Source organism: Nannobrachium achirus (genome assembly GCF_963921795.1).
Source record: "Nannobrachium achirus genome assembly, chromosome: 2".
Taxonomy (NCBI): Eukaryota; Metazoa; Chordata; class Actinopteri; order Myctophiformes; family Myctophidae; genus Nannobrachium; species Nannobrachium achirus.
This window is the reverse complement of record NC_137811.1, coordinates 1,988,614-2,013,527: the sequence shown is the minus strand read 5'-3', so window position 1 is coordinate 2,013,527 and position 24,914 is coordinate 1,988,614. Positions and strand designations below refer to the sequence as shown.

The 24,914-nt window shown below is 41.7% G+C and overlaps 1 protein-coding gene across 1 annotated transcript in view; it reads right to left on the bottom strand.

Moving 5' to 3' along the window:
- Positions 1-11,218: 11,218 nt before the first annotated feature.
- LOC308308562 (actin, plasmodial isoform-like) overlaps positions 11,219-24,914 on the bottom strand; it is a gene marked incomplete at both ends in the record, with an annotated part of 39,867 nt that continues 26,171 nt past the window's right edge. Inside the window, 4 exons of the mRNA XM_080753979.1 lie at positions 11,219-11,362; positions 17,084-17,265; positions 23,402-23,587; positions 23,837-23,989. Of these exons, the coding sequence (XP_080610105.1) occupies positions 11,219-11,362; positions 17,084-17,265; positions 23,402-23,587; positions 23,837-23,989 (665 nt within the window). The remainder of the gene's footprint in view (positions 11,363-17,083; positions 17,266-23,401; positions 23,588-23,836; positions 23,990-24,914) is intronic.

The window sequence follows — 24,914 nt, the reverse complement described above, 5'->3', positions numbered from 1 at the left end:
GAGCATTTTGAGGTATATTAGTTGCCTAATAGTGGTGTTTTTATCTTCAACACCACGCGTTGAAAATCAGTGTTGTAAAGGTCTAGATTTGATATTTTTTGCTAGTTGTTTAGTCGGCTATATTTACACGGGTTGCTACACTAGACCACTATTAGTCGGTTACAAAAAGTCTACATTTCGCCGTTAGCGGCCGTCGAAAGTAGTGAAAAGAAGGGCGACAGTGGGATTCGATCCAGCGATCTCTGACACTCAAGTCGGCGACGCTATCCACTCGGCCATCAATGCTGATATGATAGTAAAGACTTTCTGGCCGTATTAAAAGGTGACATTGCCCACCTGTGTTCATTTTAGGGTAGTGCGCATTGTTGAGGAAACTACATGTATTGGGCGCCTAATAATTATTTTGTTTAATCAATACGTATTGAATGATTTGGCGGAGGCGGCGCCGCGGCTGTGTTTGACTGTGTGTGTTGCTGTCAGAAATGTAATTCAGAGTAGCACGCTGTCTGGACGTTTCCACTTTACAGTGAGTGACCACACACAATCACGGTAATTAATTAACACTCTACCGGCTTACCGCGCCTTAGTACCAAGGATAACTTTTACATGGTCTAAAGATAGTCGTTGAAAAGCTGTATTTAAAACGACTACACCCAGACCGTCCAGACGTATACCTTATAGTGATGAATGGCTATTAAAATAATTTTACACCAATATTTGGCTATCAGTTCTGCAACGTGAAGTTGTTTTTGTAAAGAATGTTTATTGAAATATGGATTAAATCTAATTGTCTAAATTCGGTGTAAATATAAACGTTGATAAGGCGACTATAATTAGTTGGCTAAATCTCGGCTAGATCTAAACTATACTTAATAATGATCAACGGATATTATAATTATGTTAGTCCAATATTAGGAGATCAGTTAAGCACCTTACTGTTGTTTTTTTAATAAATTGTTATCGAATCATGGAATAAATTGCAAAGTATATTTTTGGTGTGAATATAACCGGAATCTAGCCGGGTGAAATTAAGGCTAAAAAAAAACTAGTCGTGTAAAAAACGACTATTGCTCAGTGGGATATATATAAGGGCCACGAGAGGGGCCGTCTATGCCCGTAGCAAATCAAATGGGCATAAACAGGAATATGTCCAAAGATCTTGAGGATTGGTGAATTGGTGAGCTAGTGTAGTCTAGGTCAGTTTTCCAAATGTCTTAACCCCAAAGGCAAATCGTGTTAATTCATTTAGTGCGCATCCCGCGATGTCTCGCGAAATATTAAAAGATGTCCGGAGTGCCCAACCTGGGATGTCGCGCGAAATATACTACAGTAAAGCTGGTGTGGGCTCACCTTCGGTCCGTCTGTCACTGTGGCACTGGTGAAGTCGTTTCCTTCGCACGTCCACGTGCACGCAATAGTGATCCCATCCCATAGAAAAAAACGGTCTTTCTCATCTTTACAGTCCATTTTCTCCAAAATAGACTTTTGATGCCAAGGATGGCATTGGATTCTCGCTAAAATAGCACAAGCATGAAGGCATCCATCTTAGATCTTTGTTTACGAACTAGTCACGGCTGAATCTTGAACATCGTCAAGTAGGAATTGTGAGCTCGATCTACTTCCGGCCTTCAAAATAAGAGAGTGGCCGCGAACGGGACAAAATGCGGGCACTCTGGACAACTTAACCCTTTCTTGTCCGGGCTTTAAATGAATTAATTCATGGCATACATGTTTCCTAGGGGTATTACGGCGCGCTAAATCCAAATCTGCTGTATATGCCCATCAGCACATAAATGGCCACTAAGCCTCAAAATGGACCAGTTAAAGTAGAGATGGGTTGATCAGTTTTTTTGGAACCGATCACCGATCACCTAAGTTTGATACCCGATACCGATCAACCATGTCACTGTCTTTCAATTATGTTCAATAACATTTCTGCTTACTTGGTTAATAGCATGTTTCTTTAAAAGTTGTTTAAGATTGTTTTTCACATTTTTTACACATTTGGGGTCCTTGCTCTTGGCATGAACATGTTTGAGAACCACTGCCCTTAAAGGAGTAGTTCACCCCCAAAAAGACTTTTTTTCTATTGATTACTCATGCCATGGAGACTAGAGTTCAATAATATTTTTTGGTTTTTGTCACATTCCTAAGACAAAAAATTGATTTGAGTAAATTTACCCCCATTGATTCCGGATGGTGACCCGTTTCGAAACGGGTCACCATCCGAAATGAATGGGGGTAAATTTATTGTTATCACATTTATGTCTTAGGAATGTGACAAAAAACTAAAAGTATTATTGAACTCTACTCTCCACTCCTTTAAACGATATTAGAGAATAACGTTTGACTGACCTTCCCCAGTTGCTTATTTTTTATAGACCTGTTTGCTTGTTGCTCTTGCAAAAAACAGAATCTGGCAACACGCTAGCTCATGTGCTGCTTTGCTAGCTCCAGTGGAATTCATCGTTTTGAACTCCATTAAAGGGAACAAAAAATGTTAACCTTAGATCGACAACAAGTGTTGTCCAAATCTACTCCAACTAGCCCTTACCCGTTCAAAGATATGAGCTCCGAAATGATGTGCAGTGTGTGGGTTATGGGATGTGCACTGTGCACACAGTATATGAGGGATGGAAAGTAACTTTAACTGGTGCTTAAATGATAATATGTAGGAGCATCAATGTAAGAAATACCCGTTTCGTTTAATGGCTACAGAGATACTGTGTTCCCGCCCGCCCGCCCGCCTGCACGCACACACACACACACACACACACACACACACACACACACACACACACACACACACACACACACACACACACACACACACACACACACACACAGAGAGAGCTGGTTAAACATGTTGCCTCATGCTAGATGCAGAATAGATATGCCTCATGCTAGATGCAGAATAGATAGTAGATACACCATAAAATGCTAAAATACAGCATATGATTTGTGAAAGTGACAAACGGGCTTCACAGTTATGTCAGGTGTGTTCATATGCTAATGGTGATGCGATTTCAGATCAATTGCTCCAGCCACTGAGGAGAAATGCTGTTTCAGACAGACAGAAACTCACTCACTCACTCACTCACTCAGACATTCCGAAAATTATATGTTTGATGGACTGCTTTGTTTGGAATTATCGTTTTTGTAACGAGGTTTAACAACAACGTCAACGTGAGTTATCTCTCACACGCGCACACACACACACACACACACACGCACGCATGCAAGCACCCACGCACACGCACGCATGCACGCACACACGCGCGCACGCACGCACACACAAACACACACACACACACACACACACACACACACACACACACACACAAACAAAGAAGTGGAGCGACACAGAGAGTCTCTCTCCTCTCTCGCTCTGACACACAGAGAAGTGGAGCGAGGTACAGCGCGACCATAACAAACCCTTGACTAGCGCAAGTATAATAAGTCATTGATCGGATCGGTGAATTTACCTTTTGATCGGAAACACCAATACCATAAATTACATCCATATCGAGCCGATCCATTGCCGATTATCGGCGGCATCTCTAATTTAAAGATGGCGGCCACCACTATGCTGGGGGAAAAAAAGTGTGCTGTCATTTTGTTCTGTTGCTGTTGGTAGTCATGGTTGCCAGTTCCCACCTGATGTCATGTGGCAGGTCAGACTTATCCAGACCATAATGAATAACTGATAGCTTGCATAACATCTTCAGGCTAGGACTTAAATCTAAGATGTACAGGTCACCAGTGATTGTGTAATATTCTTGTGGATATCGTCTATTGTATCCTCCAAAGATGATGATACAACCTCCCACCATGCAACAGCACATCCCATACATCCTACAGGGGTCTTTCCCCTTGGTCTCGACCTGCTTCCAGAAAAAGGCCTCCGGACTGAATTTCCACAGATCATTGAAGTTCTGTTTCCCATTCCAGCCACCGAATACATACAGCTCTCCATTATAGGAAAAGGCTGAATGACTTGATCGTTGTTCTGGGAGAAGCGGTGCAGAAAGTGTCTTCAGCCAGCAGTTGGTCTCTGTGTCAAACGCAGTGTTGTTGTTTAAGTTCCCATGTCTCCTCTTGCCCCCGAATACAAACATCTTTGTTCCAATGATGGTGGCAGAGTGACCTGCTGAAGCAGCTGGAGGAGTTCCTCTGGTGTTAATTAAAGACCAGACCATTATGGTGGTGTCCAACGTGTAGATGTCATTGGTGCGTCCAGTCAGCTGGGTTTTTCCTCCATGGACATACATGACCTTCTCCAGGACACAGGCTGAGTGGAGCCTCCTTGCTCCTGGCATAGTTCCAGAAATATTGGGTGTGAACCAGCTGTGGGAGTCAACATCAAAGGCATAAAGCACATTGCAGTAAGGATAGCATCCTCCCCAGATGTAGACTACTTCTTCTACCTGCACAGCTGTGTGGCCCCAGCGCCTGGAGGGAACCTCAATGGGCCTTTTTCCTCTTCCATTTGTCACTGGGGGCAACTTCCTCCAACGCAAAGACACTGTGTTGAAGATGTGGACTTCAATCTGATTGTCACTGTTGTTCTGGTAGCTGTATCCTCCAAATGAGTACAGCTTGAGTCCGACTACCACAGCAGCATGGTAGTACACTTTAGGTCCTCCTTTCAGACGTATCGTCCAGTGAATCATTTCACACTCCAGCACCAACGTGAATCAGTGCAACAGATTTTGAGGATTTGCTGTTAAAGGGCCGTTTAATTTGTTGGAATAGTTGTCGAATGACATTTGGTTTATTGAACGTTTACTTTTAAAGTACACTGGTTGTGATGACAATGTTGTGATGTGTGATGATGTAATTATGTAGTATTTGGAATTTCGTTCCATCCAGACTAGTACAGAGCCCTTGTGGATCCCTTTGATGAGATCACTGTCTGAACCAGCCACACAGATATGGCATTCCCATATGAAGTTAGATATAGCTTAATATTGATTACACCCCCACACATTGTGAAAATGTTGCAGCGTTGAAGTGACTTAACACCAGATTATGTCTTCTAAATCCAAACAGTTTTCTGAAAAACATAATTATGTTGCTATATGAGTGGTGCTCAAACCGAAATTTTAAATCTATATTTGGCAGTGGACCCCCATCTGAAAATGTTTGGTTCCATGGACCCCCAAGACCCCCAAGAGATATTTTTTTCACTTAAGAAAAAATACATATATTCAAAGATTTGCCCACATTTTCACGATTTGTCAAAAAATAGCAGACCTACAAGCTTATTTGTGGCACAAAATGACGCACTACGACATAGTGGCATAGGGCCACGTAGGAAATCGGACCAATTACCCGGCAGCTTGTTCTGACCAGCCATCTTCCGCTGTATCCCTTGCCTCTTCTGACTTATTTTCCAGCCGTAGTTTCTAGTCAGGGGCCTTAGGAAGATAGAATGGTATTTTCGTGCTAATCAGTCTAAAAGCGGCAAATTTTGCACAGATTTAGCCCAGGGCATGCTCTAATGATTTAGCTAGGGCGCCCGAGTCGGCGACCTTCGGGGTCGCCACAGCAGCCAAATCAAGTTGGGCTCCCATCGACTTTCTATACAGGAGGAAAATACCCAGAAATAAATCTGCTTTAAGTAGGATGTGAGGGGTTTAACTAGGGGTTTGTCATGATGCTGAATACATTGCAAGCATTTGTTTGGCACAGGGTTAGGGTTAGTGGACGTTTTCTGGGGCCATTTGTAGCCCAAGGGATGTTTTCTGTGCAAAACAAATGCTTGCAATGGATTCAGCATCATGACAAACCCCTAGTTAGACCCCTCACATCCTACTTAAATACCCAGAAAAAAAGAATTTGGCCGCTGTGGCGACCCCGGCCTCCGACTATTCCCTTTATCAGACAGAAAGGGATGTTGCACTGTTGAGGTGTTGTATTTTGTTTAAGAAGAAAACATATTATTTTTATTGAATGATACAAATTCTTTATTATTCATTTTGTGCCATGCAGTCATCCAGGACACATAAATCACAAAATACATTTAGACAAATCAAACAATACATCAGTGGTAGCCAACATTACATTGGCACAGCTAGGGGAGGGGATAACTGGCACACTGGCACAAGTATGAGAGAGAGGCTTTTTTCTGTTAAAATTCAATCATTTAAAGCTTCAACAGGAGGCCCGAGGGGGTCCCCAGAGTTACTACAGGGGGTCCTCCAAATCTTTGAGTGATAGAAACCTTTTTTCTCCTTTTTTATATTAACCACTTGAAGTGAACCCTAGCGTCCATATTCTGAGAACTTTAGCCAAAAATAGCCGATCTACAAGCTCACTTCGTTGTGAGCTTGTAGATCGGCTATTTTTGGCAAAGAGCTTTGTTGTAGAGGGGGAAAAGAGCAGACTAAGTACAGAGTGAAAGGTCAAGTTTATTAAGTATTGACGGTTCAAGTGGATGAATATCTGAAAACACAAATTGACATGAATCCAAAATACACTGATGAGTGCGTCAAACGATGAAACTATATGGAATCTATGAACAGGTTGTGGGGGTCCCTGCTTCATCTCTTTCTCAACTAAGGGGTCCTTGGCCTGAAAACCCTGAATTAAAGCATGTAGTCAATTAAATTAAAAGTCCCCTCACATCTTTATGCAAATGTCATCCTGCACACAATTCTACATTCTTTCACACTCTGAATTCTGACTGTGGATATACCGGTATATATATATAATATATATATATATATATATATGTATATATATATATATATATATATATATATATATATATATATATTATATATTATATATATATATATATATATATATATATATATATATATATAGGCTGGGACTTTAACTGATTAATTGCGATTAATTAATTACAGAAAATTAACGCGATTAAAAATATTAACGCATTTTAATCGCACTTAGTTTTTGCACCACAGAACCTTCAGTTTTGGGCATACCGATCATAGCGATGCACCAACCAAGAAGAGACAACAAACGCAAAGGGAGAAGTAGCCGATCAGAGTGCTTTGCTTGGCCCAGTGGATGCGAAATTTAGATTTAAAAAACGTGTCGATTCACTTGTACAACAAAATGTGTTTTATATATTGGTTCAAATATTGATGTGCGAATTAATCACAGAGCCTGTAATTAATTAGATAAAAAAAATTAATCGCATCCCAGCCCCAAAAGAGGCAACAACCCCCCCCCCCCCCCCCCCCCTTGTGACGCCCCTGCTGCTTACCAAAGGGGTAAGGGGTTATGTTGCCCCTCCCGTTTGTATGTGGTGCATGGTGAAACATTTCTGGGAACTTGGATTAGCGTTATGGTGGGAATTATAATGAGGGAACATAGACCCTGGGAACACTGTAATCCAGCAGTGGCTCAGGGGTAGAGAAACTGTCATTAGAACACGGAGGGTTCCCAGTTCGAATCCCCAGAGTTAGTGTCGAAGGGTCCTTGGGCAAGACTCTGAACCCCTAATTGCTCCTGGTGAGCAGGTTGGTGCCTTGCATGGTTTCTTCCAGTGGTGGAAAAAAGTACTCACATTTTGTACTTACGTAAAAGTATCAGTACTCTGTGTTATAAGTAAAAGTGTGGAATTCTAAATGTATACATACTTGAGTAAAAGTACGAAAGTATTGGCATCAAAATGTACTTAAAGTACCAAAAGTAAAAGTACAAAATGTTTGAAAATAGCAAATCTACAAGCTCCCAACACGTCGCGATGCGAGGCGCTGCGACGCGCTGCGACGCGCTGCGACGCGCTGCGACGCGCTGTGAGCTTGTAGATCGGCTATATTCAATTAGCCAAAAATAGGGCTAAAGTGCATTAAAGTATGTTTAATAATATAATAATTTATATCTGCAAAGTAACTAGTAACTAAAGTTTTCAGATAATTGTATTGGAGTAAAAGAACAATATTTGGAACCGAGATGTAGTGGAGTAGAAGTAAAAGTATTGCAAACTGGAAATACTCAAGTAAAGTACAAATACCTCAAACAGCCGGGGAGCCACTGTGCCAAAATGAGAGAAGACCTGTGATGACATGACATACTCCAAATTTTAGTTTTTCCTATTAATTTCGTCAATAAGGTACACAGAATGAGAGGCCTGCTCTGCCGGAAACACTGCGAAAAAAAGTTTCCCATTGACTTCACTATAGGCTACTGGAAAAAAACACACCAAAAAAAGTAGCATGTGAGGGGTCAAACTAGGGGTTCTTGATGATTCTGAATCCATTGCAAGCATTTGTTTTGCATGAAAAACATTCCTTGGGCTAGATTTCAGCCTCTCAAACCTGTGAAAAGTGATGAGTCATCACTTTTCACCGTTATTGTGGGCCGTTTTCTAGCCCAAGGAATGTTTTTCATGCAAAACAAATGCTTGCAATGGATTCAGAATCACCAAGAACCCCTAGTTTGACCCCTCACATGCTACTTAAAGCATATTTATTTTTGGTGTGTTTCTTTCCTGTATAGTGAAGTCGATGGAGTGAATATACAAATGATATATAAATGACCATAACTTTTTTTCGCAGAGTTTCCGGCAGAGCAGGCCTCTCATTCTGTGTACCTTAACACATTTACTGCCATTTAAATATGCCTTCTTTGGGATCTCCCTGCCATAAGTCTCCATAGACTTCCATGTAATTTATAGTGCACAGATCATGCACGCCCATGCAGAGATCATGCACCATGTTTGTGCAGGCTGTTCACAGCTTTCAAACAAAAAAAAACAGATTGGAAATCCGTTCAGGCATTCTTGAGAAAATAGCCATTATGTTTTACATGTTATGTAAGCAAAGATGGCTGCCCTGTATGAAAGATGAGGTTGTATGGGGGTGGAACATGCAAAATCGCGATTGAAATCATGTTTACTAGATTTAATGGGGTCCAAAAATAATTTTTCATAAGTAAAAGTTGATTAAAGTCGCTTGGCAGGGAAGTCCATAGTGAGATAGTTGATCTGAAGTCGTTTGGCACTAAGTGAGTTAATGACCAAATGAATAGAAAAAAATAAAATAAAAAGTATGTCATGACGTCACAGGTAAAACCCTATTCTTAGAGCATTTGGGCCTGTGGCTTCCCGGCTATAAATGTGCTTAGTTACTTGGCAGGTGGCAGGTTTCTTCTGCCATCGGTGTGTGAATGTGTGTGTGAATGGATGAATGTAATGCACAATCTATGTAAAGCGCCTTGGATAAAGGTGCTATATAAATGCACCATTCACCAAGTAGAGGTTGCAGAGACCTTTGTTTTAATTTACGGTTGAAGATGAGGTGGCTTTTCATAGCGCCACCATGAGGCCGATTTGAGGAAGAGGTTTTTCCTACAGTAACTTCCTTCCGTTATGTACACAGATGCCAGGTTAGTTTTAATTGTATGTGATGAATAAAGTGTGTTTGTTTGATTGATTGATTATAGATTTCCAACCTATAGTGTGCATAGTTTCTATGTGCAGATTATTTATTTTATTTTATTTTATTTTATAATATAATATAATATAATATAATATAATATAATATAATATAATATAATATAATATACTGATGATAGGTTATTGGTTTACTTGGGTCCTGGATTACTATTTCTAAGCATCTGATGTATTTATTACCTTGTGTTTACCTGTAAGAGAGCGTCTCTAAATGCCTAAACTGTAAATTCACACACACATTCATTGTGATCCCTTTTAAAGCCAACCAGTTCCACCATACCAGTTACAGTGACCACAGTGCACATTGAGGGGGAAACTAAAACAAACATGATTCTTACAGTACCGGTACATGCAATATTTTTTCATTGCTCCCCTTTTAGTTTTATAGTCAACTATACTAATTATAAAAAAATACAAATAAAAGTTGTTTTCCCGCCACCACTTTACAACTGCTTACAATAGTAGAGCAAGTAGATATCCCCCTAAACATGAACAATAATAACAATTGGAAAATAATATAATGAATAGATGATGATCTTGCTCGCTTACCAGCAAGCTCACTAATTACTTTTTTATCATTAGTTTGTTGTTGTTGTATTCTGGTATTTGCGTTGTTCTGGGTTGCTAATCAATAACCCTTATCCCTAAACGTCTTTCTTTTACAATTAAAAAAAGAATCGACATGTTGTGAGCTTCTAGATCAGCTCCTTGAACTATTTAACAATATTCTTTTCAAAATAGTAAAAAAAAAAGGCAAAAAGTTTTGGGATAAGGAGCTGGTTGCACACTGCACTGCGTTTTTTCGTTGCGTTTTGGAAATCCGAAATCCTCGAAAGCATTTTTCAGACCAAGGAGAGAGAGAGAGAAGAGAGAGAGAGAGAGCAAAGGACCCAGTGGTGACAGTTGCGAAAATCGTAAAAAAATCAACCCCGGTCCGAAAATAAATACGAAGCGGGCGGCAGTGTACAAACGTCATTGAAATAACGTGAGGGTTATTATTTTTTTTATCTACGCGCTCTGAAATTCACTCCGATATTCGGCCCGAAAAATGCAGCAGTGTGCAACGACCTTATAGGACCACCTCACCTCTGGGACAACCAGATCTTAGTTTATTGTTGTTTGGGACACGATCAACACAATCCTGAGTTATTTTTTTTGTGTTCAATCTGTGTTTTTAGATATTTTAGTATTTCAGCATGCTAAAACTGGTAGATGATGCAACATCATGCAACAAAGCATCATATGACCAGTTGTAAAAAAAATAACTCAGGATTGTGTTGATCGTGTCCCAAACAACAATAAAATAAGATCTGGTTGTCCCAGAGGTGAAGTGGTCCTTTAAAGCAGTGGTTCTCAACCTGTGGGTCGGGACCCCCAGGGGGGTCCCCAAATTATTGTGCGGGGTCCCCAGATGATTCATTTAATATACAACATTGTTTTCTCACTCAATAGTAAACAAATCGGCATAAAGTTTAAGTGTATAGAGGGTATCTGCATGTTTCTAAAGTGACAATTTAAGGACTTTTTAATACCTCTAAAATGACAAATTAAACATTGGCCAAATTGTCAAATATTAGAGGCAGAAATTGAGAAAATTGCCGATCTACATGTAGATCTGCTATTTTTACAATAGAACCGTGGTATACAAAATGTAATTCCTCAACTCTTAGTGCTCGTCAGGGTAGGGGGGGGTCCCCAGTTAAAATATAATTATTTTGGGGGTCGCGGCCTGAAAAGGTTGAGAACCACTGCTTTAAAGCATGGGCGAAGATAGGGCCCTTTGTCTCTCTAAAAACACTTGCGGTGGACAACAGAGGGACCGGACTCCTTATACTCCTGCTTGCTGATCCAACTCTGCTGGAAGGTGGAGAGATCAGCCAGGATGGAACCACCGATCCACACACCGTATTTCCTCTCAGGAGGAGCAATGACCTGGAGAGAAAGGGAGAGGAAGACAACTATCTGTTCAGAAGGAAGAAACCAAATGAATGAAATGCACTATGACAATTTTGTCAACAGAAAGATGAAAGCATTTGATTGCGACCGCAGGGAGCAGTTTAGTGTGAAAACCTGCAGCAGTTGTGTCACACTGTCACTCTAAGATGTTACCCTTGCCTGTCACACTGTGTCACGCTAAGCTGTTACTCTAGCCTGTCACAGCCACACACTATGCTCTTGTACACCTCCTACAGGCGCTTGCTGTAACTAGACCTGCAATCAGTGTTAATAAAACATGATTATCTACTATTATGATTATACTAGGAGGAAGAATGTTTCCAAAAAAGTGTACAGAAAGAGCTAAAAACCCAAATAAAAAGAGAATGCATAATTGCTCATAACAGCCACACCAGGGGGTCTAATGAAGTACTGTCAACCTCCTAGACACATGAAAACCAGAAAAAGTACAAAACTATGGCACCACCTCTTTAAGCCTGTTCAGTTAGGTAGATCAGCTCAATTGATGTCCAGCACACCTGAAACTCTGATCAGTTTGGTGTCTCAAAGTGTTCAGATCTGCTCTGCCCTTTTCCTCCTCACTGTGCTTTGAAGAGCCTTTGCTTGTAAGTTTACATGCAATTATGCTCGCCTGCACGCAATATTTATCATCAATTAATGTCCGCCCCCACCATGTCTCATATGCATTATGTATATATATATATATATATATATATATATATATATATATATATATATATATATATATGTTGACGTGTTTCTTTTTTGCATTTTTCTTAATCTTTAGGTAAGTCTAAATAGTCAAATTAGCTGTACTCACTGCGATCGCTACTCGACATTAGGGAGTGTTACTTGTAATGTATCGTGCATGAACCAATACTAACAATAGGCCAGATTCGTCAAGCACTTTACGGTCGAATTACACCCATATATACCGGCATTTAGGACAATTCCCAAGTTAGGGTCAGATTCAGCAATGTTTTTTTGTCTGGGTTCTTGAAGGGATTTTGTAAAACAGAAAGACACTTTATTTACACTATATTCACGACCAGATTGATGAATCGGTCCCAATGTGTGTAAACATTATTTCTTGACCAGGGGTGGGAAGTAACAGATTACATGTAACGCCGTTATCAGTCTGTCATGGCAAGTGTCCTCTTTTTTTGGAATAACCTGCTGGGGTGGCAACAACAGAGCCGGTGACACCTTTAAGCTAAACAGACTGGTGAAGAAAGCGGGCTCTGTCGTTGGGTCCTCTTTGCAGGGGGTGGAGGAAGTAGCCAGACTGCGAACGGCTAAGAAGCTAGACTCCATCTTGAAGAACTCCTCCCACCCCCTCCATCTTGAGATCTTCAGTTACTGGAGTGAGATAGGAAATGTCCGTTTTGCCTACCCAGAACAGAGATGCGAGAGACTAGGAAAGTATTTTGTACCAGCTGCTCTCAAGCTGTACAACGAGACACACAATGGTCGATTGAAGAGGACTACCTTCCTAACCTAGGACGACGGTAGCCTTTCTTACTGGAACTTTAGTTGCACTGACTCTGACCTCTAAGGACCTTCCAGGGAGGGTGCTCTTGTGCGTCTTGCTGCGTCACCCTCTCTTGTTTCTTTCTTTCTAGTTGTTTTTATATAGCACTGACCTTTGGACACTGCACTATTAGGTTGTGTTAGTAGTTTTTGAGTATTTTTGCTTGTGTTTGACATGATGGTGAGATACTTGTTGCACTAACTAGCATTGACTGTTATGGTCACTTTGATTTGGGGGCACTGTACTATATTGATAGTTATATATATTGATAGTTATATATATATATAATTCGTTCCCTTTCTTGACGTACCTTGTTCTTACTGTATTCTGTTCTTGTTTTTTTTATTTTATTAATCTTTTTTTCTTACTTCTCTGTAACTTTGTAAATAACCTTATACTGCTGTGCTGCCTCTGGGCAACTGATTTTTTATTGGGATAATAAAGGTATCTATCTATCTATCTATCTATCTATCTATGTTATGCAGATCTACAAGCTCACAACGCGTCTATCCGCGATGCATTGTGAATTTGTAGGTCTGCTGACACCATTTCCGCCCTGAACCTCTCACAGCCAATCGGTGACTATTGTTTCTCGTATCCCTTTCTGTGAGGTGGTTTGGCTTTGGGTTCAACACGTTGTTGTTGTTTTTTACTGTCTGCTGCTAAAATAGTGGGCATTTATTACGTTTCTGTTGGGAAATAAAAGCTAATAATGTGATTTAGGAACAATGTATCTAACTTTGATTACAATGGCAGCACTGCTAAGTTGAACATCAACAAAGAGGTGCAGTGGCGATTTTTGGACTATACTTTACAAAGGAAAACTGCACGTAAAGAAGGGAGAAGGAGATTATGATGAAGGCTTACACAAGCTGTTTTTGCAACGGTAAGCACAATGCAGTCCTTTTAAATTTTCCCATAGCATCTGGCTAGTTGCGACCGTAGGTCGCATTTACTACCAAAACCTCCCCGGGCTGTCTGTCTGTCAGTGAGTGAGTGAGTCAGTGAGTCACACTTTTGCCCTGCTCATATCTCCACAACCGTTGCCTCCATCCATGCCAAATTTTGCACACACACTCCTTGACTGCCAAACTACAACCTCCAAGGACCCCCGGAGCCCCAGGGACCCCCAGGTCCCTGGGGGACCCCCAGATGTAAAAAATGACCAAATGTGCTCACACGTCACACGTCACACTTTTTCCCTGCTTATATCTCCGCACCCGTTGACCCGATCCATGCCAGATTTTACACACACACTCCTTGCCTGCCAAACTACAACCTCCAAGGACCCCCGGAGCCCCAGGGACCCCCAGGTCCCTGGGGGACCCCCAGATGTAAAAAATGACCAAATGTGCAAAAATGACCAAATGACCACCCCAACGGGGCTGCTCACGGGGAATTCCCGGGGACCACCGACTCCTGGTGCTCCAGAACGGATGCAAAAGTGGTGGCGCCCCCAGTGGAGGACCCCCTGCCACTGCAGCGCACATAAAATGCCGTACCTCGGGCTAGGAGCGTCCGGGAGAGCCGGGGCCGGTACCTATTCGTCCGCCAAGGCAACGCGGAGACCCCACCCCTCATTTCTCACATGGCCCTATTCTAGCGCCACCTTCAGGCCGATTTTTAAAACACATTTTTGGACACTGCTCCTACAGTTTTTGCCCTAAAATCACGAATATCACTACACAGCATGTCTACACTCATGTCATCAACATGGATCAGGAAGATTTGGGCAAAACAAATTTTTGCCCTATTTGTGGAGATAAGCCACCTACGGTCGCTTATCTCCCGATTAGGGAGTCTTACTGGTGTTATAGCTTCAGTCCCCAGCTAAATGATAGTTAGGAACCAAATGGACCCTTATACACCAACACGGAGCTAGAAAGGAACGCCCATAAACGTCACATCCGCTTTTGCCGTGGGGGAAAACAATGCACTTTTCTCCATGTAGTTAATACAGCGTACACAGTATACTATCGTTTTAATCACGTTCAGAGCGATTTTTTTGGACGATAAAACACTCGACAGCCAAGAAAAATCCATCAGAAGGACTTCTGGAACGCAATCGTTCACTCGCCGTCGTAAAGTTCACTTATTATTAAGATAACAAGCCTATTATGAATGACTTGATTGATTGATTGAACAGACCGCTGTGCTGCACGGAGCTACTTTACCTCGCCACCTCGTCTAAACTACTACTCCTCCCTCTTCAAAACCTCTGGAATAAAACGGGACACAATTTTACTCTTTACGTTGACCACATATTCAGTCTACTACACCAAATCTATTTTTGCCAATCTATGCAGTGCTGGCATATAGGATATGGAAGTCGGAGTTCAAGTGGTTTGTAATCAGAGTCAGAATAATATTCCCCGCAAATTACACAAGCACTGACTGAGATGGAGATCTGTCGTTTCTGGAGGCTCCACGTTACACAAGCATGAGATGAGATCGGAGATCTGTTTTTCTACTTTTATCTACTCTACTCCCTGTGTTACAAAAAACATGTTTGCACATGCAGTGTTCAATCCTGGTAGAGACACTAATATTAAATTAAACGTGCCACAATATAAAACCAACAGCCAGGCCCATTAGTCGTCAATAGATTTGAAACGTGAATATGGATTTGCCTGTGCTATATTATGTAGGCTAAATCCATTCCCATTGCCTAATACACTTACAATGGCATTGTTTTTTAATATTGTGATAAGTGTAATTGATCATGTTCATGAAAATGTCAAAGTGTGTCTCTTACCAGGTGATTAAATCAGTCAGATAACCATGGCATTGATCCGACCAGTCCTATAAGGACAATAATTAATCCCGATGCTACTGCAGATAGTTTTTGGTCCATTTGCAGTAAGGAATCAATGTAATTAAGTGGTTTATAATGATCAGACTCAGATTATCCCCCGTGCATGCGTCAAAGTTGCACAATACGCACCCGCGTGGGTCCCCCTCTTCCCTCTATGCTACAAAACCTGTTTACATTATGTCTTTAATCACCTAGTAGAGACACAATTACAATATATGATCAATTAAACTTACTATAATATCAAAAAACAACAGTCGTTAAGTCGTCAGTGATGTTTATAGAACACGTCGTAGTGAGTTCAAGTAGGATAGAGACCTGATCTTTGAATATATGGCAGGATCGACGCCAGTTTAAAAGTATTTTCTGCAGGTTTGAAATTAGGATAGAATTGTGTTGTGTTGTGTCGTGTCAGTGTGTAAATCCTTGCATGATAACAAGCTGTTAATGGCTGTAGACAACTGGAATTAATTTAATGTGCCATCATTGATTAATTAATTAATGCTTTTCGTTTTTTGATATGATAAGTTTAATTTATCATATAGAAAATGTAACGGTGTCTAATACCAGACGGATAGTCTAGATAACCCATGGTCTTTGATGATGCGACCAGTCCTTAATAATATCAGACAATATTTAATCCCAATGCTGTTTAATTTTAAATGCATCATTTTTTGTCCATTGGCAACCAAGGAATCAATGTAAGACATTGCAATTAATTAAAACATCGCTATACTATTAAAAAATCGGATTTGAAAACACGGAAATACCCATTCTACTAATTGGGGTTGGTGCTCTGTTTCCCCCACGCTTGACTCCGCCCCCAGCTATGACGCGCTGATGACAGAACGCCGTGTTGGTGTATGGGTCTAAACCAAATGGACCCCAAGCTAAAAGATAGTTTGGAGACAAATGGACACTTATGGGTCTGTAACTCTGACAGTGTACAATTGGAACCATAACAGGTCCATTTGTACACTGTCAGAGTTAAAATTAACATTGATTTTACAATATAAATTGGGGTCTCAGAGATAGAAATGCCATTAAATGGGGGTCCGTAGCCTAATGCATGTCAAACTGGGGTACTAAAATGGTTGAGAATCACTGCTAGAGCCATAAAAATCTCCTCTTATATCGGCGTCCCTGGCATGGCATATCTTTTCAAATGGGGGTCCACAGGCTGATAAGTATCAATTTGCGGGTCAGAGCACCTGGCTCATATCAATTCGGATTGCTTGATTTTGTGCTGTATCCAACAGCCATGTAAACAAGAGGGAGGCTTGCAACTCACTTTTGAATGCTTGTGTACAGTATGTACAGTATGCATACAGTTGAATAAAGGCTGTTCTTGTACCTTGACGTTCATCCCAGAAGGAGCCAGAGCAGTCATCTCCTTCTGCATGCGTTCAGTAAAGCCTGGTAACATGGTGGTTCCTCCACTCAGCACTATGTTTTCATACAGGTCATTATGGAAGTCCACGTCACACTTCATTATGCTGTTGTAGGTCATCTCATGGATCCCCACAGACCCCATATCTGAGTAGGAAGGACAGAGGCACAGAGTATTATAACCTGTATCTAAACATTAGATACAGTAGATGCCTGCTTTGCTGGCTGCACACCATAGAGGTATGATATAAAGTAGAGGGCGAACTGCCCCACTTCAAGCTCTTCATTTCAATGAACGTTGCCCAGTGGTGTTTGAAGCACCCAGAAGTCAGCAGGAAGTACCTCGATTGGCCTCGATATGTAGGCCAACTTGACGAAGTCCTGAGCACCGAGCAGGCGCACTATGGGTATACAATATCATTAGCATATTAGGGCGGGTCATAGTTTTTTTTGTTGAAAATCTAAAATATTTGGTGTCTATTTTATGTGTTTTTTGATGGGGAATTCAAATATGACATTATTTCTGTGATAGGACAACTCTAACCTACATCAATTTGCATTTTTAAATTGCTAATCGTACCAGTTCTATCTCATTTATAAGATATTAAAATCCAATTGAAATCTTAACATGTGGGGTGTCTACACTATGTGTTTCTTGATGGGGAATTCAAATATGGATTATTATTTTCTGGATAGAATAACTCTAACCTGCCTAATTCTCAACTTTAAAAAGGGAGAAATGTGCGATTTTGACCTTGTTTTAGGATATTATAAGGAAAATGATGTATAATGATAAAGCCAAATCAAATGTACATATTTATTAAGCATTTAAGTGCATAACAGTGAATGCAATTATTGATATCAAATATCACTTCCTGAATGTTGTTAAGTTGAACAAGTCCTGCTTTGGTCAGCCTTGGACATCAGCTGCTGGTCTCCTGATCCCTGATACCTCCATCCCTCTTTTCCTGGGAGAAGAACAGTATCTGGAGGAAGCTTCAGTCACCATTTTGACAACCCTCTCAATACTTTGGGTGTGGCATGGCCAGTGGGGTACCTCCATGGGGGTGTTGATAACGTTCTTCAACTCTGAGGTGTTTATTGTACAGGTGAGAGGTGGCTCTGACAGCTAACCAGCTAATCAATCAGCAATGCTGGAAGCATCATCATTGATCTCAGGTGTCTTTCTGCTTCTTACTGAGGAGTAGTTGCTGCCAGGCTCACTGGCATCACTACAGTGTTGCCAGGGAGCTTGGCAGCACTATCTGTTCCATTTTACCCCAGAAAAGGGGACTAAAGAGGAGCCAGACCTTAACCCTTTCCAAGCCACGGGGAGCCCCTTAATATTAAAACCGGAATATACCGGACATCTGAGCAAGGAGTCTCAGCCGCATCGTCTTTTATCGTACTGGGTCATTAAAAACGAAATAAATGATTTTTATCCGAAAATCGGCGATCGTCTAACCTTCCCTAGTCACCGCTCGTCCATCGATAGCTCATGGCTGCTCTGAGATGAGGCAGAAGTGACGTCAGCTCCTTTCCTTCTTCAGCCTTCCTTGCAACCGTCCGTTTGCTGTTTAGACGATTACATTAGCATAGCAGGAGTACTAAGGGCTAAGCTAGCCAAAAGAGACCGTTCAGTCATACCTGGACCATATGCTTGGATTATATGCACACGGATCGTGCACGCGATATGCACAGGGAGACAATGCCTTGGCCAAAACCTCCACTTTATCCCAATGGAGATCCAGATATTCAAGGTGAGCAAACCCCGTGGGATTGAAAAAAAAGAATGCCGCGGTCCAAAAAGGAGGGGTGGCGCCGTGGCGGGCTCATGTTTATAAACATAATATTATGTCTCAGATCATAATACAATAATAGAAATGTCACGGCTAATTTACCAACAACCATTCTATTTCGGCTGGCAAACTGTTAAGGACCATTGGAGGGGACTCAACAAATGTTGGGGCTGGTCTGATTGGTGTGCAACCTATCTACTTATACAATTGCCTTAGAGAGGCCACGCCCACTTCAAGCATAGGCACAGGGCAGTCACGGACATGTCCCTCACACAGGCACTGAGAGAGAGAGAGAGACAGAGAGAGACGGGAAGGGGAGAGGAGCGGGGCAGTGTATCGAATTACATTTACAACAGAGAGGGAGGGCTGTGTGTGTGTGTGTGTGTGTGTGTGTGTGTGTGTGTGTGTGTGTGTGTGTGTGTGTGTGTGTGTGTGTGTGTGTGTGACACAGCCCTGACAGAGAGAGAGAGAGAGAGAGAGAGAGAGAGAGAGAGAGAGAGATCCTACAAATCATAACAATAACAATAGTAATAATAATAATAATAATTAATATACTATAGAGAGGCACAGATAGATAGATACAGTACATGCATCTATCAATATAGACAGAGGGAGATAGATAGAAATATAGAGAGATAGATATTAATAATGAATAATAGTAGATGAGGATTTGGAAATGCACACGTTGACTACACTGGACACCTTACACAATCCTGAGTTATTGGTGTCCAACCAAGTGTGCCTTTTCGTTCATGATAGATATTGACAATAAGGTATTGAAAACATTTTAATCTGACTTAAAACCTAAACCTTGATCAACATAAGGATGTTGATCAAATATAGTCCTGCCTGATTGCCCGCAGGGCGCGACGCACAGCGGCCGCGAATTTCTAGTAGCTACACACTGGTGAACTTCCCCTCCGCTGGCTCATTGTTGAACTCGATGGTCCTACTCTGTCAGACAACGCATTTTCTGGACCAATAGTTAAGCTCCTTGATTGAGCTACATAGTTGGATATCAATCCAGAATTCACCCCAATCTTTAGCCCTCCACTGATTGAGCAGCCTGCCAAAGTCATTGAAGTGAAGCCATCCTCCAAACACTGCTGTGCTCCAGTGATCAGAAGGAAATGATTGAGGGGGTGGACAGTCAGAATCCTGGCCATCAGGGGAGAAGGAAACGCAGACATTCAGCTGGGGGACTCCTCAGTAAGAAGCAGAAAGACACCTGAGATCAATGATGATGCCTCCAGCATTGCTGATTGATTAGCTGGTCAGAAGATGTGTCAGAGCCACCTCTCACCTGTACAATAAACACCTCAGAGTTGAAGAACGTTATCAACACACCCATGGAGGTACCCCACTGGCCATGCCACACCCAAAGTATTGAGAGGGTTGTCAAAATGGTGACTGAAGCTTCCTCCAGATACTGTTCTTCTCCCAGGAAAAGAGGGATGGAGGTATCAGGGATCAGGAGACCAGCAGGAGGCTGATGTCCAAGGCTGACCAAAGCAGGACAACATTTAGGAAGTGATATTTGACATCAATAATTGTATTCATGCACTGTGTTATGCACTTAAATGCTTAATAAATATGTACATTTGATTTGGCTTTATCATTATGAATCATTTTCCTTATAATATCCTAAAACGAGGTCAAAATCGCACATTTCTCCCTTTTTAAAGTTGAAAATTAGGCAGGTTAGAGTTATTCTATCCAAAAAAGAATTCCAATTTGAATTCCCCATCAAGAGACACATAGTTTAGACACCCCACATGTTAAGATTTCATTTGGATTTTAATATCTTATAAATGAGATAGAACTGGTACAATTAGCAATTTAAAAATGCAAATTGATGTAGGTTAGAGTTGTCCTATCACAGAAATAATGTCATATTTGAATTCCCCATCAAAAAACACATAAAATAGACGCCAAATATTTTAGATTTTCAACAAAAAAAAAGTATGACCTGCCCTATTAGCATATACACGTGTTTCAACTGCTAACTTCACTGGGTCCTAGGGCGGCTTGCACCAACACGGATTAAGCCTTAACCTGGTTTAAATCAAGGTTTATCTTTTAATCCAATTGCACCAAACTTTAAACCTAGTTTTCATTAATCAGGTTTAGTTTTAAACCATCCTTTTAATCATGGTTTTACTTTTCATTCTAAACCTGGATTAATGTTAATCCTGTTGCACCACTACTTTAAACTTCGATTTAAACATCAATAAGGGATTAATTTTAAACTTGCTGTAGAGGTGGTTTAAATGCAAACATGCCATTGAGATGAATGGGGGTCCCCCTCCTGCGAGGGAAGCCTCACAGCAAGCCCTACAGGCTTGCAACTGCAAGCTGAAGCTGCGGACAGCGTTTCACAGTTGAAAACAAAAATCTCATCATATTGTTGTCTTCCTTGTACATCGGCTATTTTAAAATAGCGAACACAAATATTTACAGGGACATAATACAGTCAGTTGTCATGGAAGTGGACTTGCCAACCAATATGCAGACGTTTTAATGTTCGAAATCGCTTCATAATTGACAAAACTATCAAACTGTGGTGTATTTCTTTGCTTCCTAGTTCCTAGATAGCCTCGCATCGCCGCGCCGCACCGCGCTGTAGCGAGCGTCACCGTAGTATGATGGAGCGTTATAAAATTAAATATGTTTTGGCTACAGGCGCTCTTCTTAACATAGGTGATAGGCCTGCCCACATTCTCCCCGAAGTAAATATATAAGTAACGTTAATGATATTAGGCTCAAGAGAATAGTTTATTCCAGTGTGTTTACATGAAATCCAAGATGGAGGACATTTAATCCATGAATTAATCGCAGGTTATAGTTATCACAGGTTAAGGGTTTAATCACAGATTTGTTAAGCAATGCTTAAATTTAAGTGGTGCAACACACCTCGATTTAAAATAAATCATAGATCAACAAAACCATGATTAACCCTAAACTAAGATTTATTTAATCCCTCTTGGTGCAAGCCGCCCCTAGAGTCTTAGGGCGGCTTGCACCAACACGGTTTAAGCCTTAAACTGGTTTAAATCAAGGTTTATCTTTTAATCAGCTTGCACCAAACCTTAAATCTAGTTTTCATTAATCAGGTTTAGTTTTAAACCATACTTTTAATCTTGGTTTGAATTTTCACTGTAAACCTGGATTACTGTTAATCCTGTTGCACCACTACTTTAAACTTTGATTTAAACATCAGTAAGGGATTCATTTTAAACCTGCTGTAGAGGTGCTTTAAATGCAAACATGCCATTGAGATGAATGGGGGTCCCCCTCCTGTGAGGGAAGCCCCACAGCAAGTAAGCTGCAGACAACGTTTCACAGCTGAATTAAACAAACATCTCATCACATCCTTGTAGTACTGTCAGGGCCGGTTCTACGAGGGTGCTGAGGCCTGCTTTGCACCCTCATTTTGGCCAGGGAGCACCCCCACCTCAGTAATCCCCGAAATTTACATTATAATACAGTAGATTAGCATTGGCTGGCCACAATCGGTTTGGCACACACTCCCATTGGTATGCAAATTTAGCCTTTTGTTTTCACCTGGCCGATTTGAGTTGGGTATCCTTCACTTAAAGCATAGCACCCTCAGCCATTGTGGGCTGCCGCCGGCCCTGAGTACTGTACATCGGCTATTTTAAATTAGCGAACATTTAAATATTTACAGGGACATACAGACATTTGTCATGGAAGCTTGTGGACTTCCCAAGCAACATGGAGACGTTTTAATTTTCGAAATCGCTTCATAATTGAATCAAATGTGAATGTGATCAAAACTGTGGTCTTTTCTTGCTTCTAGCCGCGCATCGCCGTGCCGCACCGCACTGTAGCGTCTGAGCGTCACCGTCGTATGACGGGGAGCGTTATATTTTTGTTTAGTTTTGTTTTGGCTGCAGGCGCTCTTCTTAACATAGGCCTGCCCACATTCTCCTAGAAGTGAATAAAAGAGTAACGCTAATGATTAGGCTCAAGAGAATAGCATATTCCAGTTTGTTTATATCGAAATCCAAGATGGAGGACATTTAATCCATGAATTAATCACAGTTTATGGTTTTAATCACATGTTAAGGGTTTAATCACAGATTTGTTAAGCAATGCTTAAATTTAAGTGGTGCAACACACCTCGATTTAAAATAAAACCTAGATCAACAAACCCTTGATTAACCCTAAACTAAGATTTATTTAATCCCTCTTGGTGCAAGCCGCCCCTAGGCTTGTAATATAAAATGTAGCCTATAAATGTATTGCTCGAGCCCGACCCGAAATCATACAAATATGTGACGAATTCCTTTCATTGTCATTGTATAAAGCACTTAGCAAATGTAATGTAATGGCTGGAAATAGGGTTAGGGTTAGGTTATTGTTACATGTTAAATTGGTTGTTTTTAGTGATGTAGAACTACAATCCTGTTACTATTATTCATATACTGTGTATCATTGGGACTATACTGTACTGTACTAACCAATGATAGAGGGCTGGAAGAGGATCTCAGGGCAGCGGAACCTCTCGTTGTCAATGGTGACCACCTGTCCATCAGGGAGCTCATAGCTCTTCTCCAGTGAGGAAGAAACAGCAGTGGTCTGCATCTCCTGGTCCAGCGCCACATAGGACAGTTCCTCCTTCATGGCATACACAGTCTTATCGTTCCCTTTAGAGGAAGGGATTACACAAATATTAGAGTGATCCATGGAAACATGGAGGTAGTTTGGACAGTCTCAGGATGTCTGCACACACACATGCGCGCAAGCACACGCACGTACGCACGCACGCACGCACGCACGCATGCACGCGCACACACACACACACACACACACACACAGAGAGAGGGAGGGAGGGAGAGAGAGAGAGACAGAGAGAGACACAAATGGAGCATCAGTTGAGTCAGAATGATACATACCAATAGTGATGCCTCTATCATTGAGCATCTGCATCATATAATCAGTGATTCTCCTGCCTGCCAGGTCCAGTCTTTGGACGGCAGGAGGAACAGCACAACCCTCCTTGATGGGCACAGCGTGGCTCACACCATGACCACAGTCAACCACAATACCTGGAGAAACAGAGGTTGATTTAGACCATACATGAGCAACTGGCGGCCCGAGGGCCACATGCCGCCCCCATCTTCACTTAATGTGGCCCGCAGGTTATTGGAGTACTGATATAATATTGATTTCAGCTGTTATGCCTCATTCACACTACAGATATATTTGAACGTTTTGCTTGGTAATTCAATGTAATCTCAATGGAAACCAGCTTTAAAGGCTGGGTATGTCGGCTGTCCTTGGAATCCAGCCTTTAAAGCTCGTTTCCATTGAGATTACATTGAATTACCAAGCAAAACGTTCAACTATATATCTGTAGTGTGAATGAGGCATTAGTCTATACTGTACTTTAGTCTATATTAGTAGCTAAATGACTAGTTGCGACCGTCAGGTCACATTTACTACCAAAACCTCCACCGGCTGTCTGTCAGTCAGTCAGTCAGTCTGTCAGTCAGTCTGTCAGTCAGTCAGTCTGTCAGTCAGTCTGTCCCTCATGTCACACTTTTCCCCAACTCATATCTCTGCCATCGTTACCCCAATCCATGCCAAACTTTGCACACACACTCCTTGCCTGCCAACCCACAACCTCCACCCCACCAGGGACCCCCGGAGCTCCAGGGACCCCCAGGGACCCCCTTCCACCGCCGCCAAAAAGTGCAAAAATGACCAAATGACCACCCAAACAGGGCTGTTCACGGGGAATTCCTGGGGACCACCGACTCCTGGTTCTCCAGAATGGATGCCCCTAGTGGAGGACCCCCGCCACTGCAGCACACATAAAAGGCCGTAACTCGGGCTAGGAGCGACCGGGAGAGCCGGGGCCGGTACCCACGCGTCCGCCTCGGCGGCGCCAAGAGAGACGTCAACATGAATCTGTCCCATGTAGCGCCACTATCAGGCCCATTTTTTCAAACACATTTTTGGACACTGCTC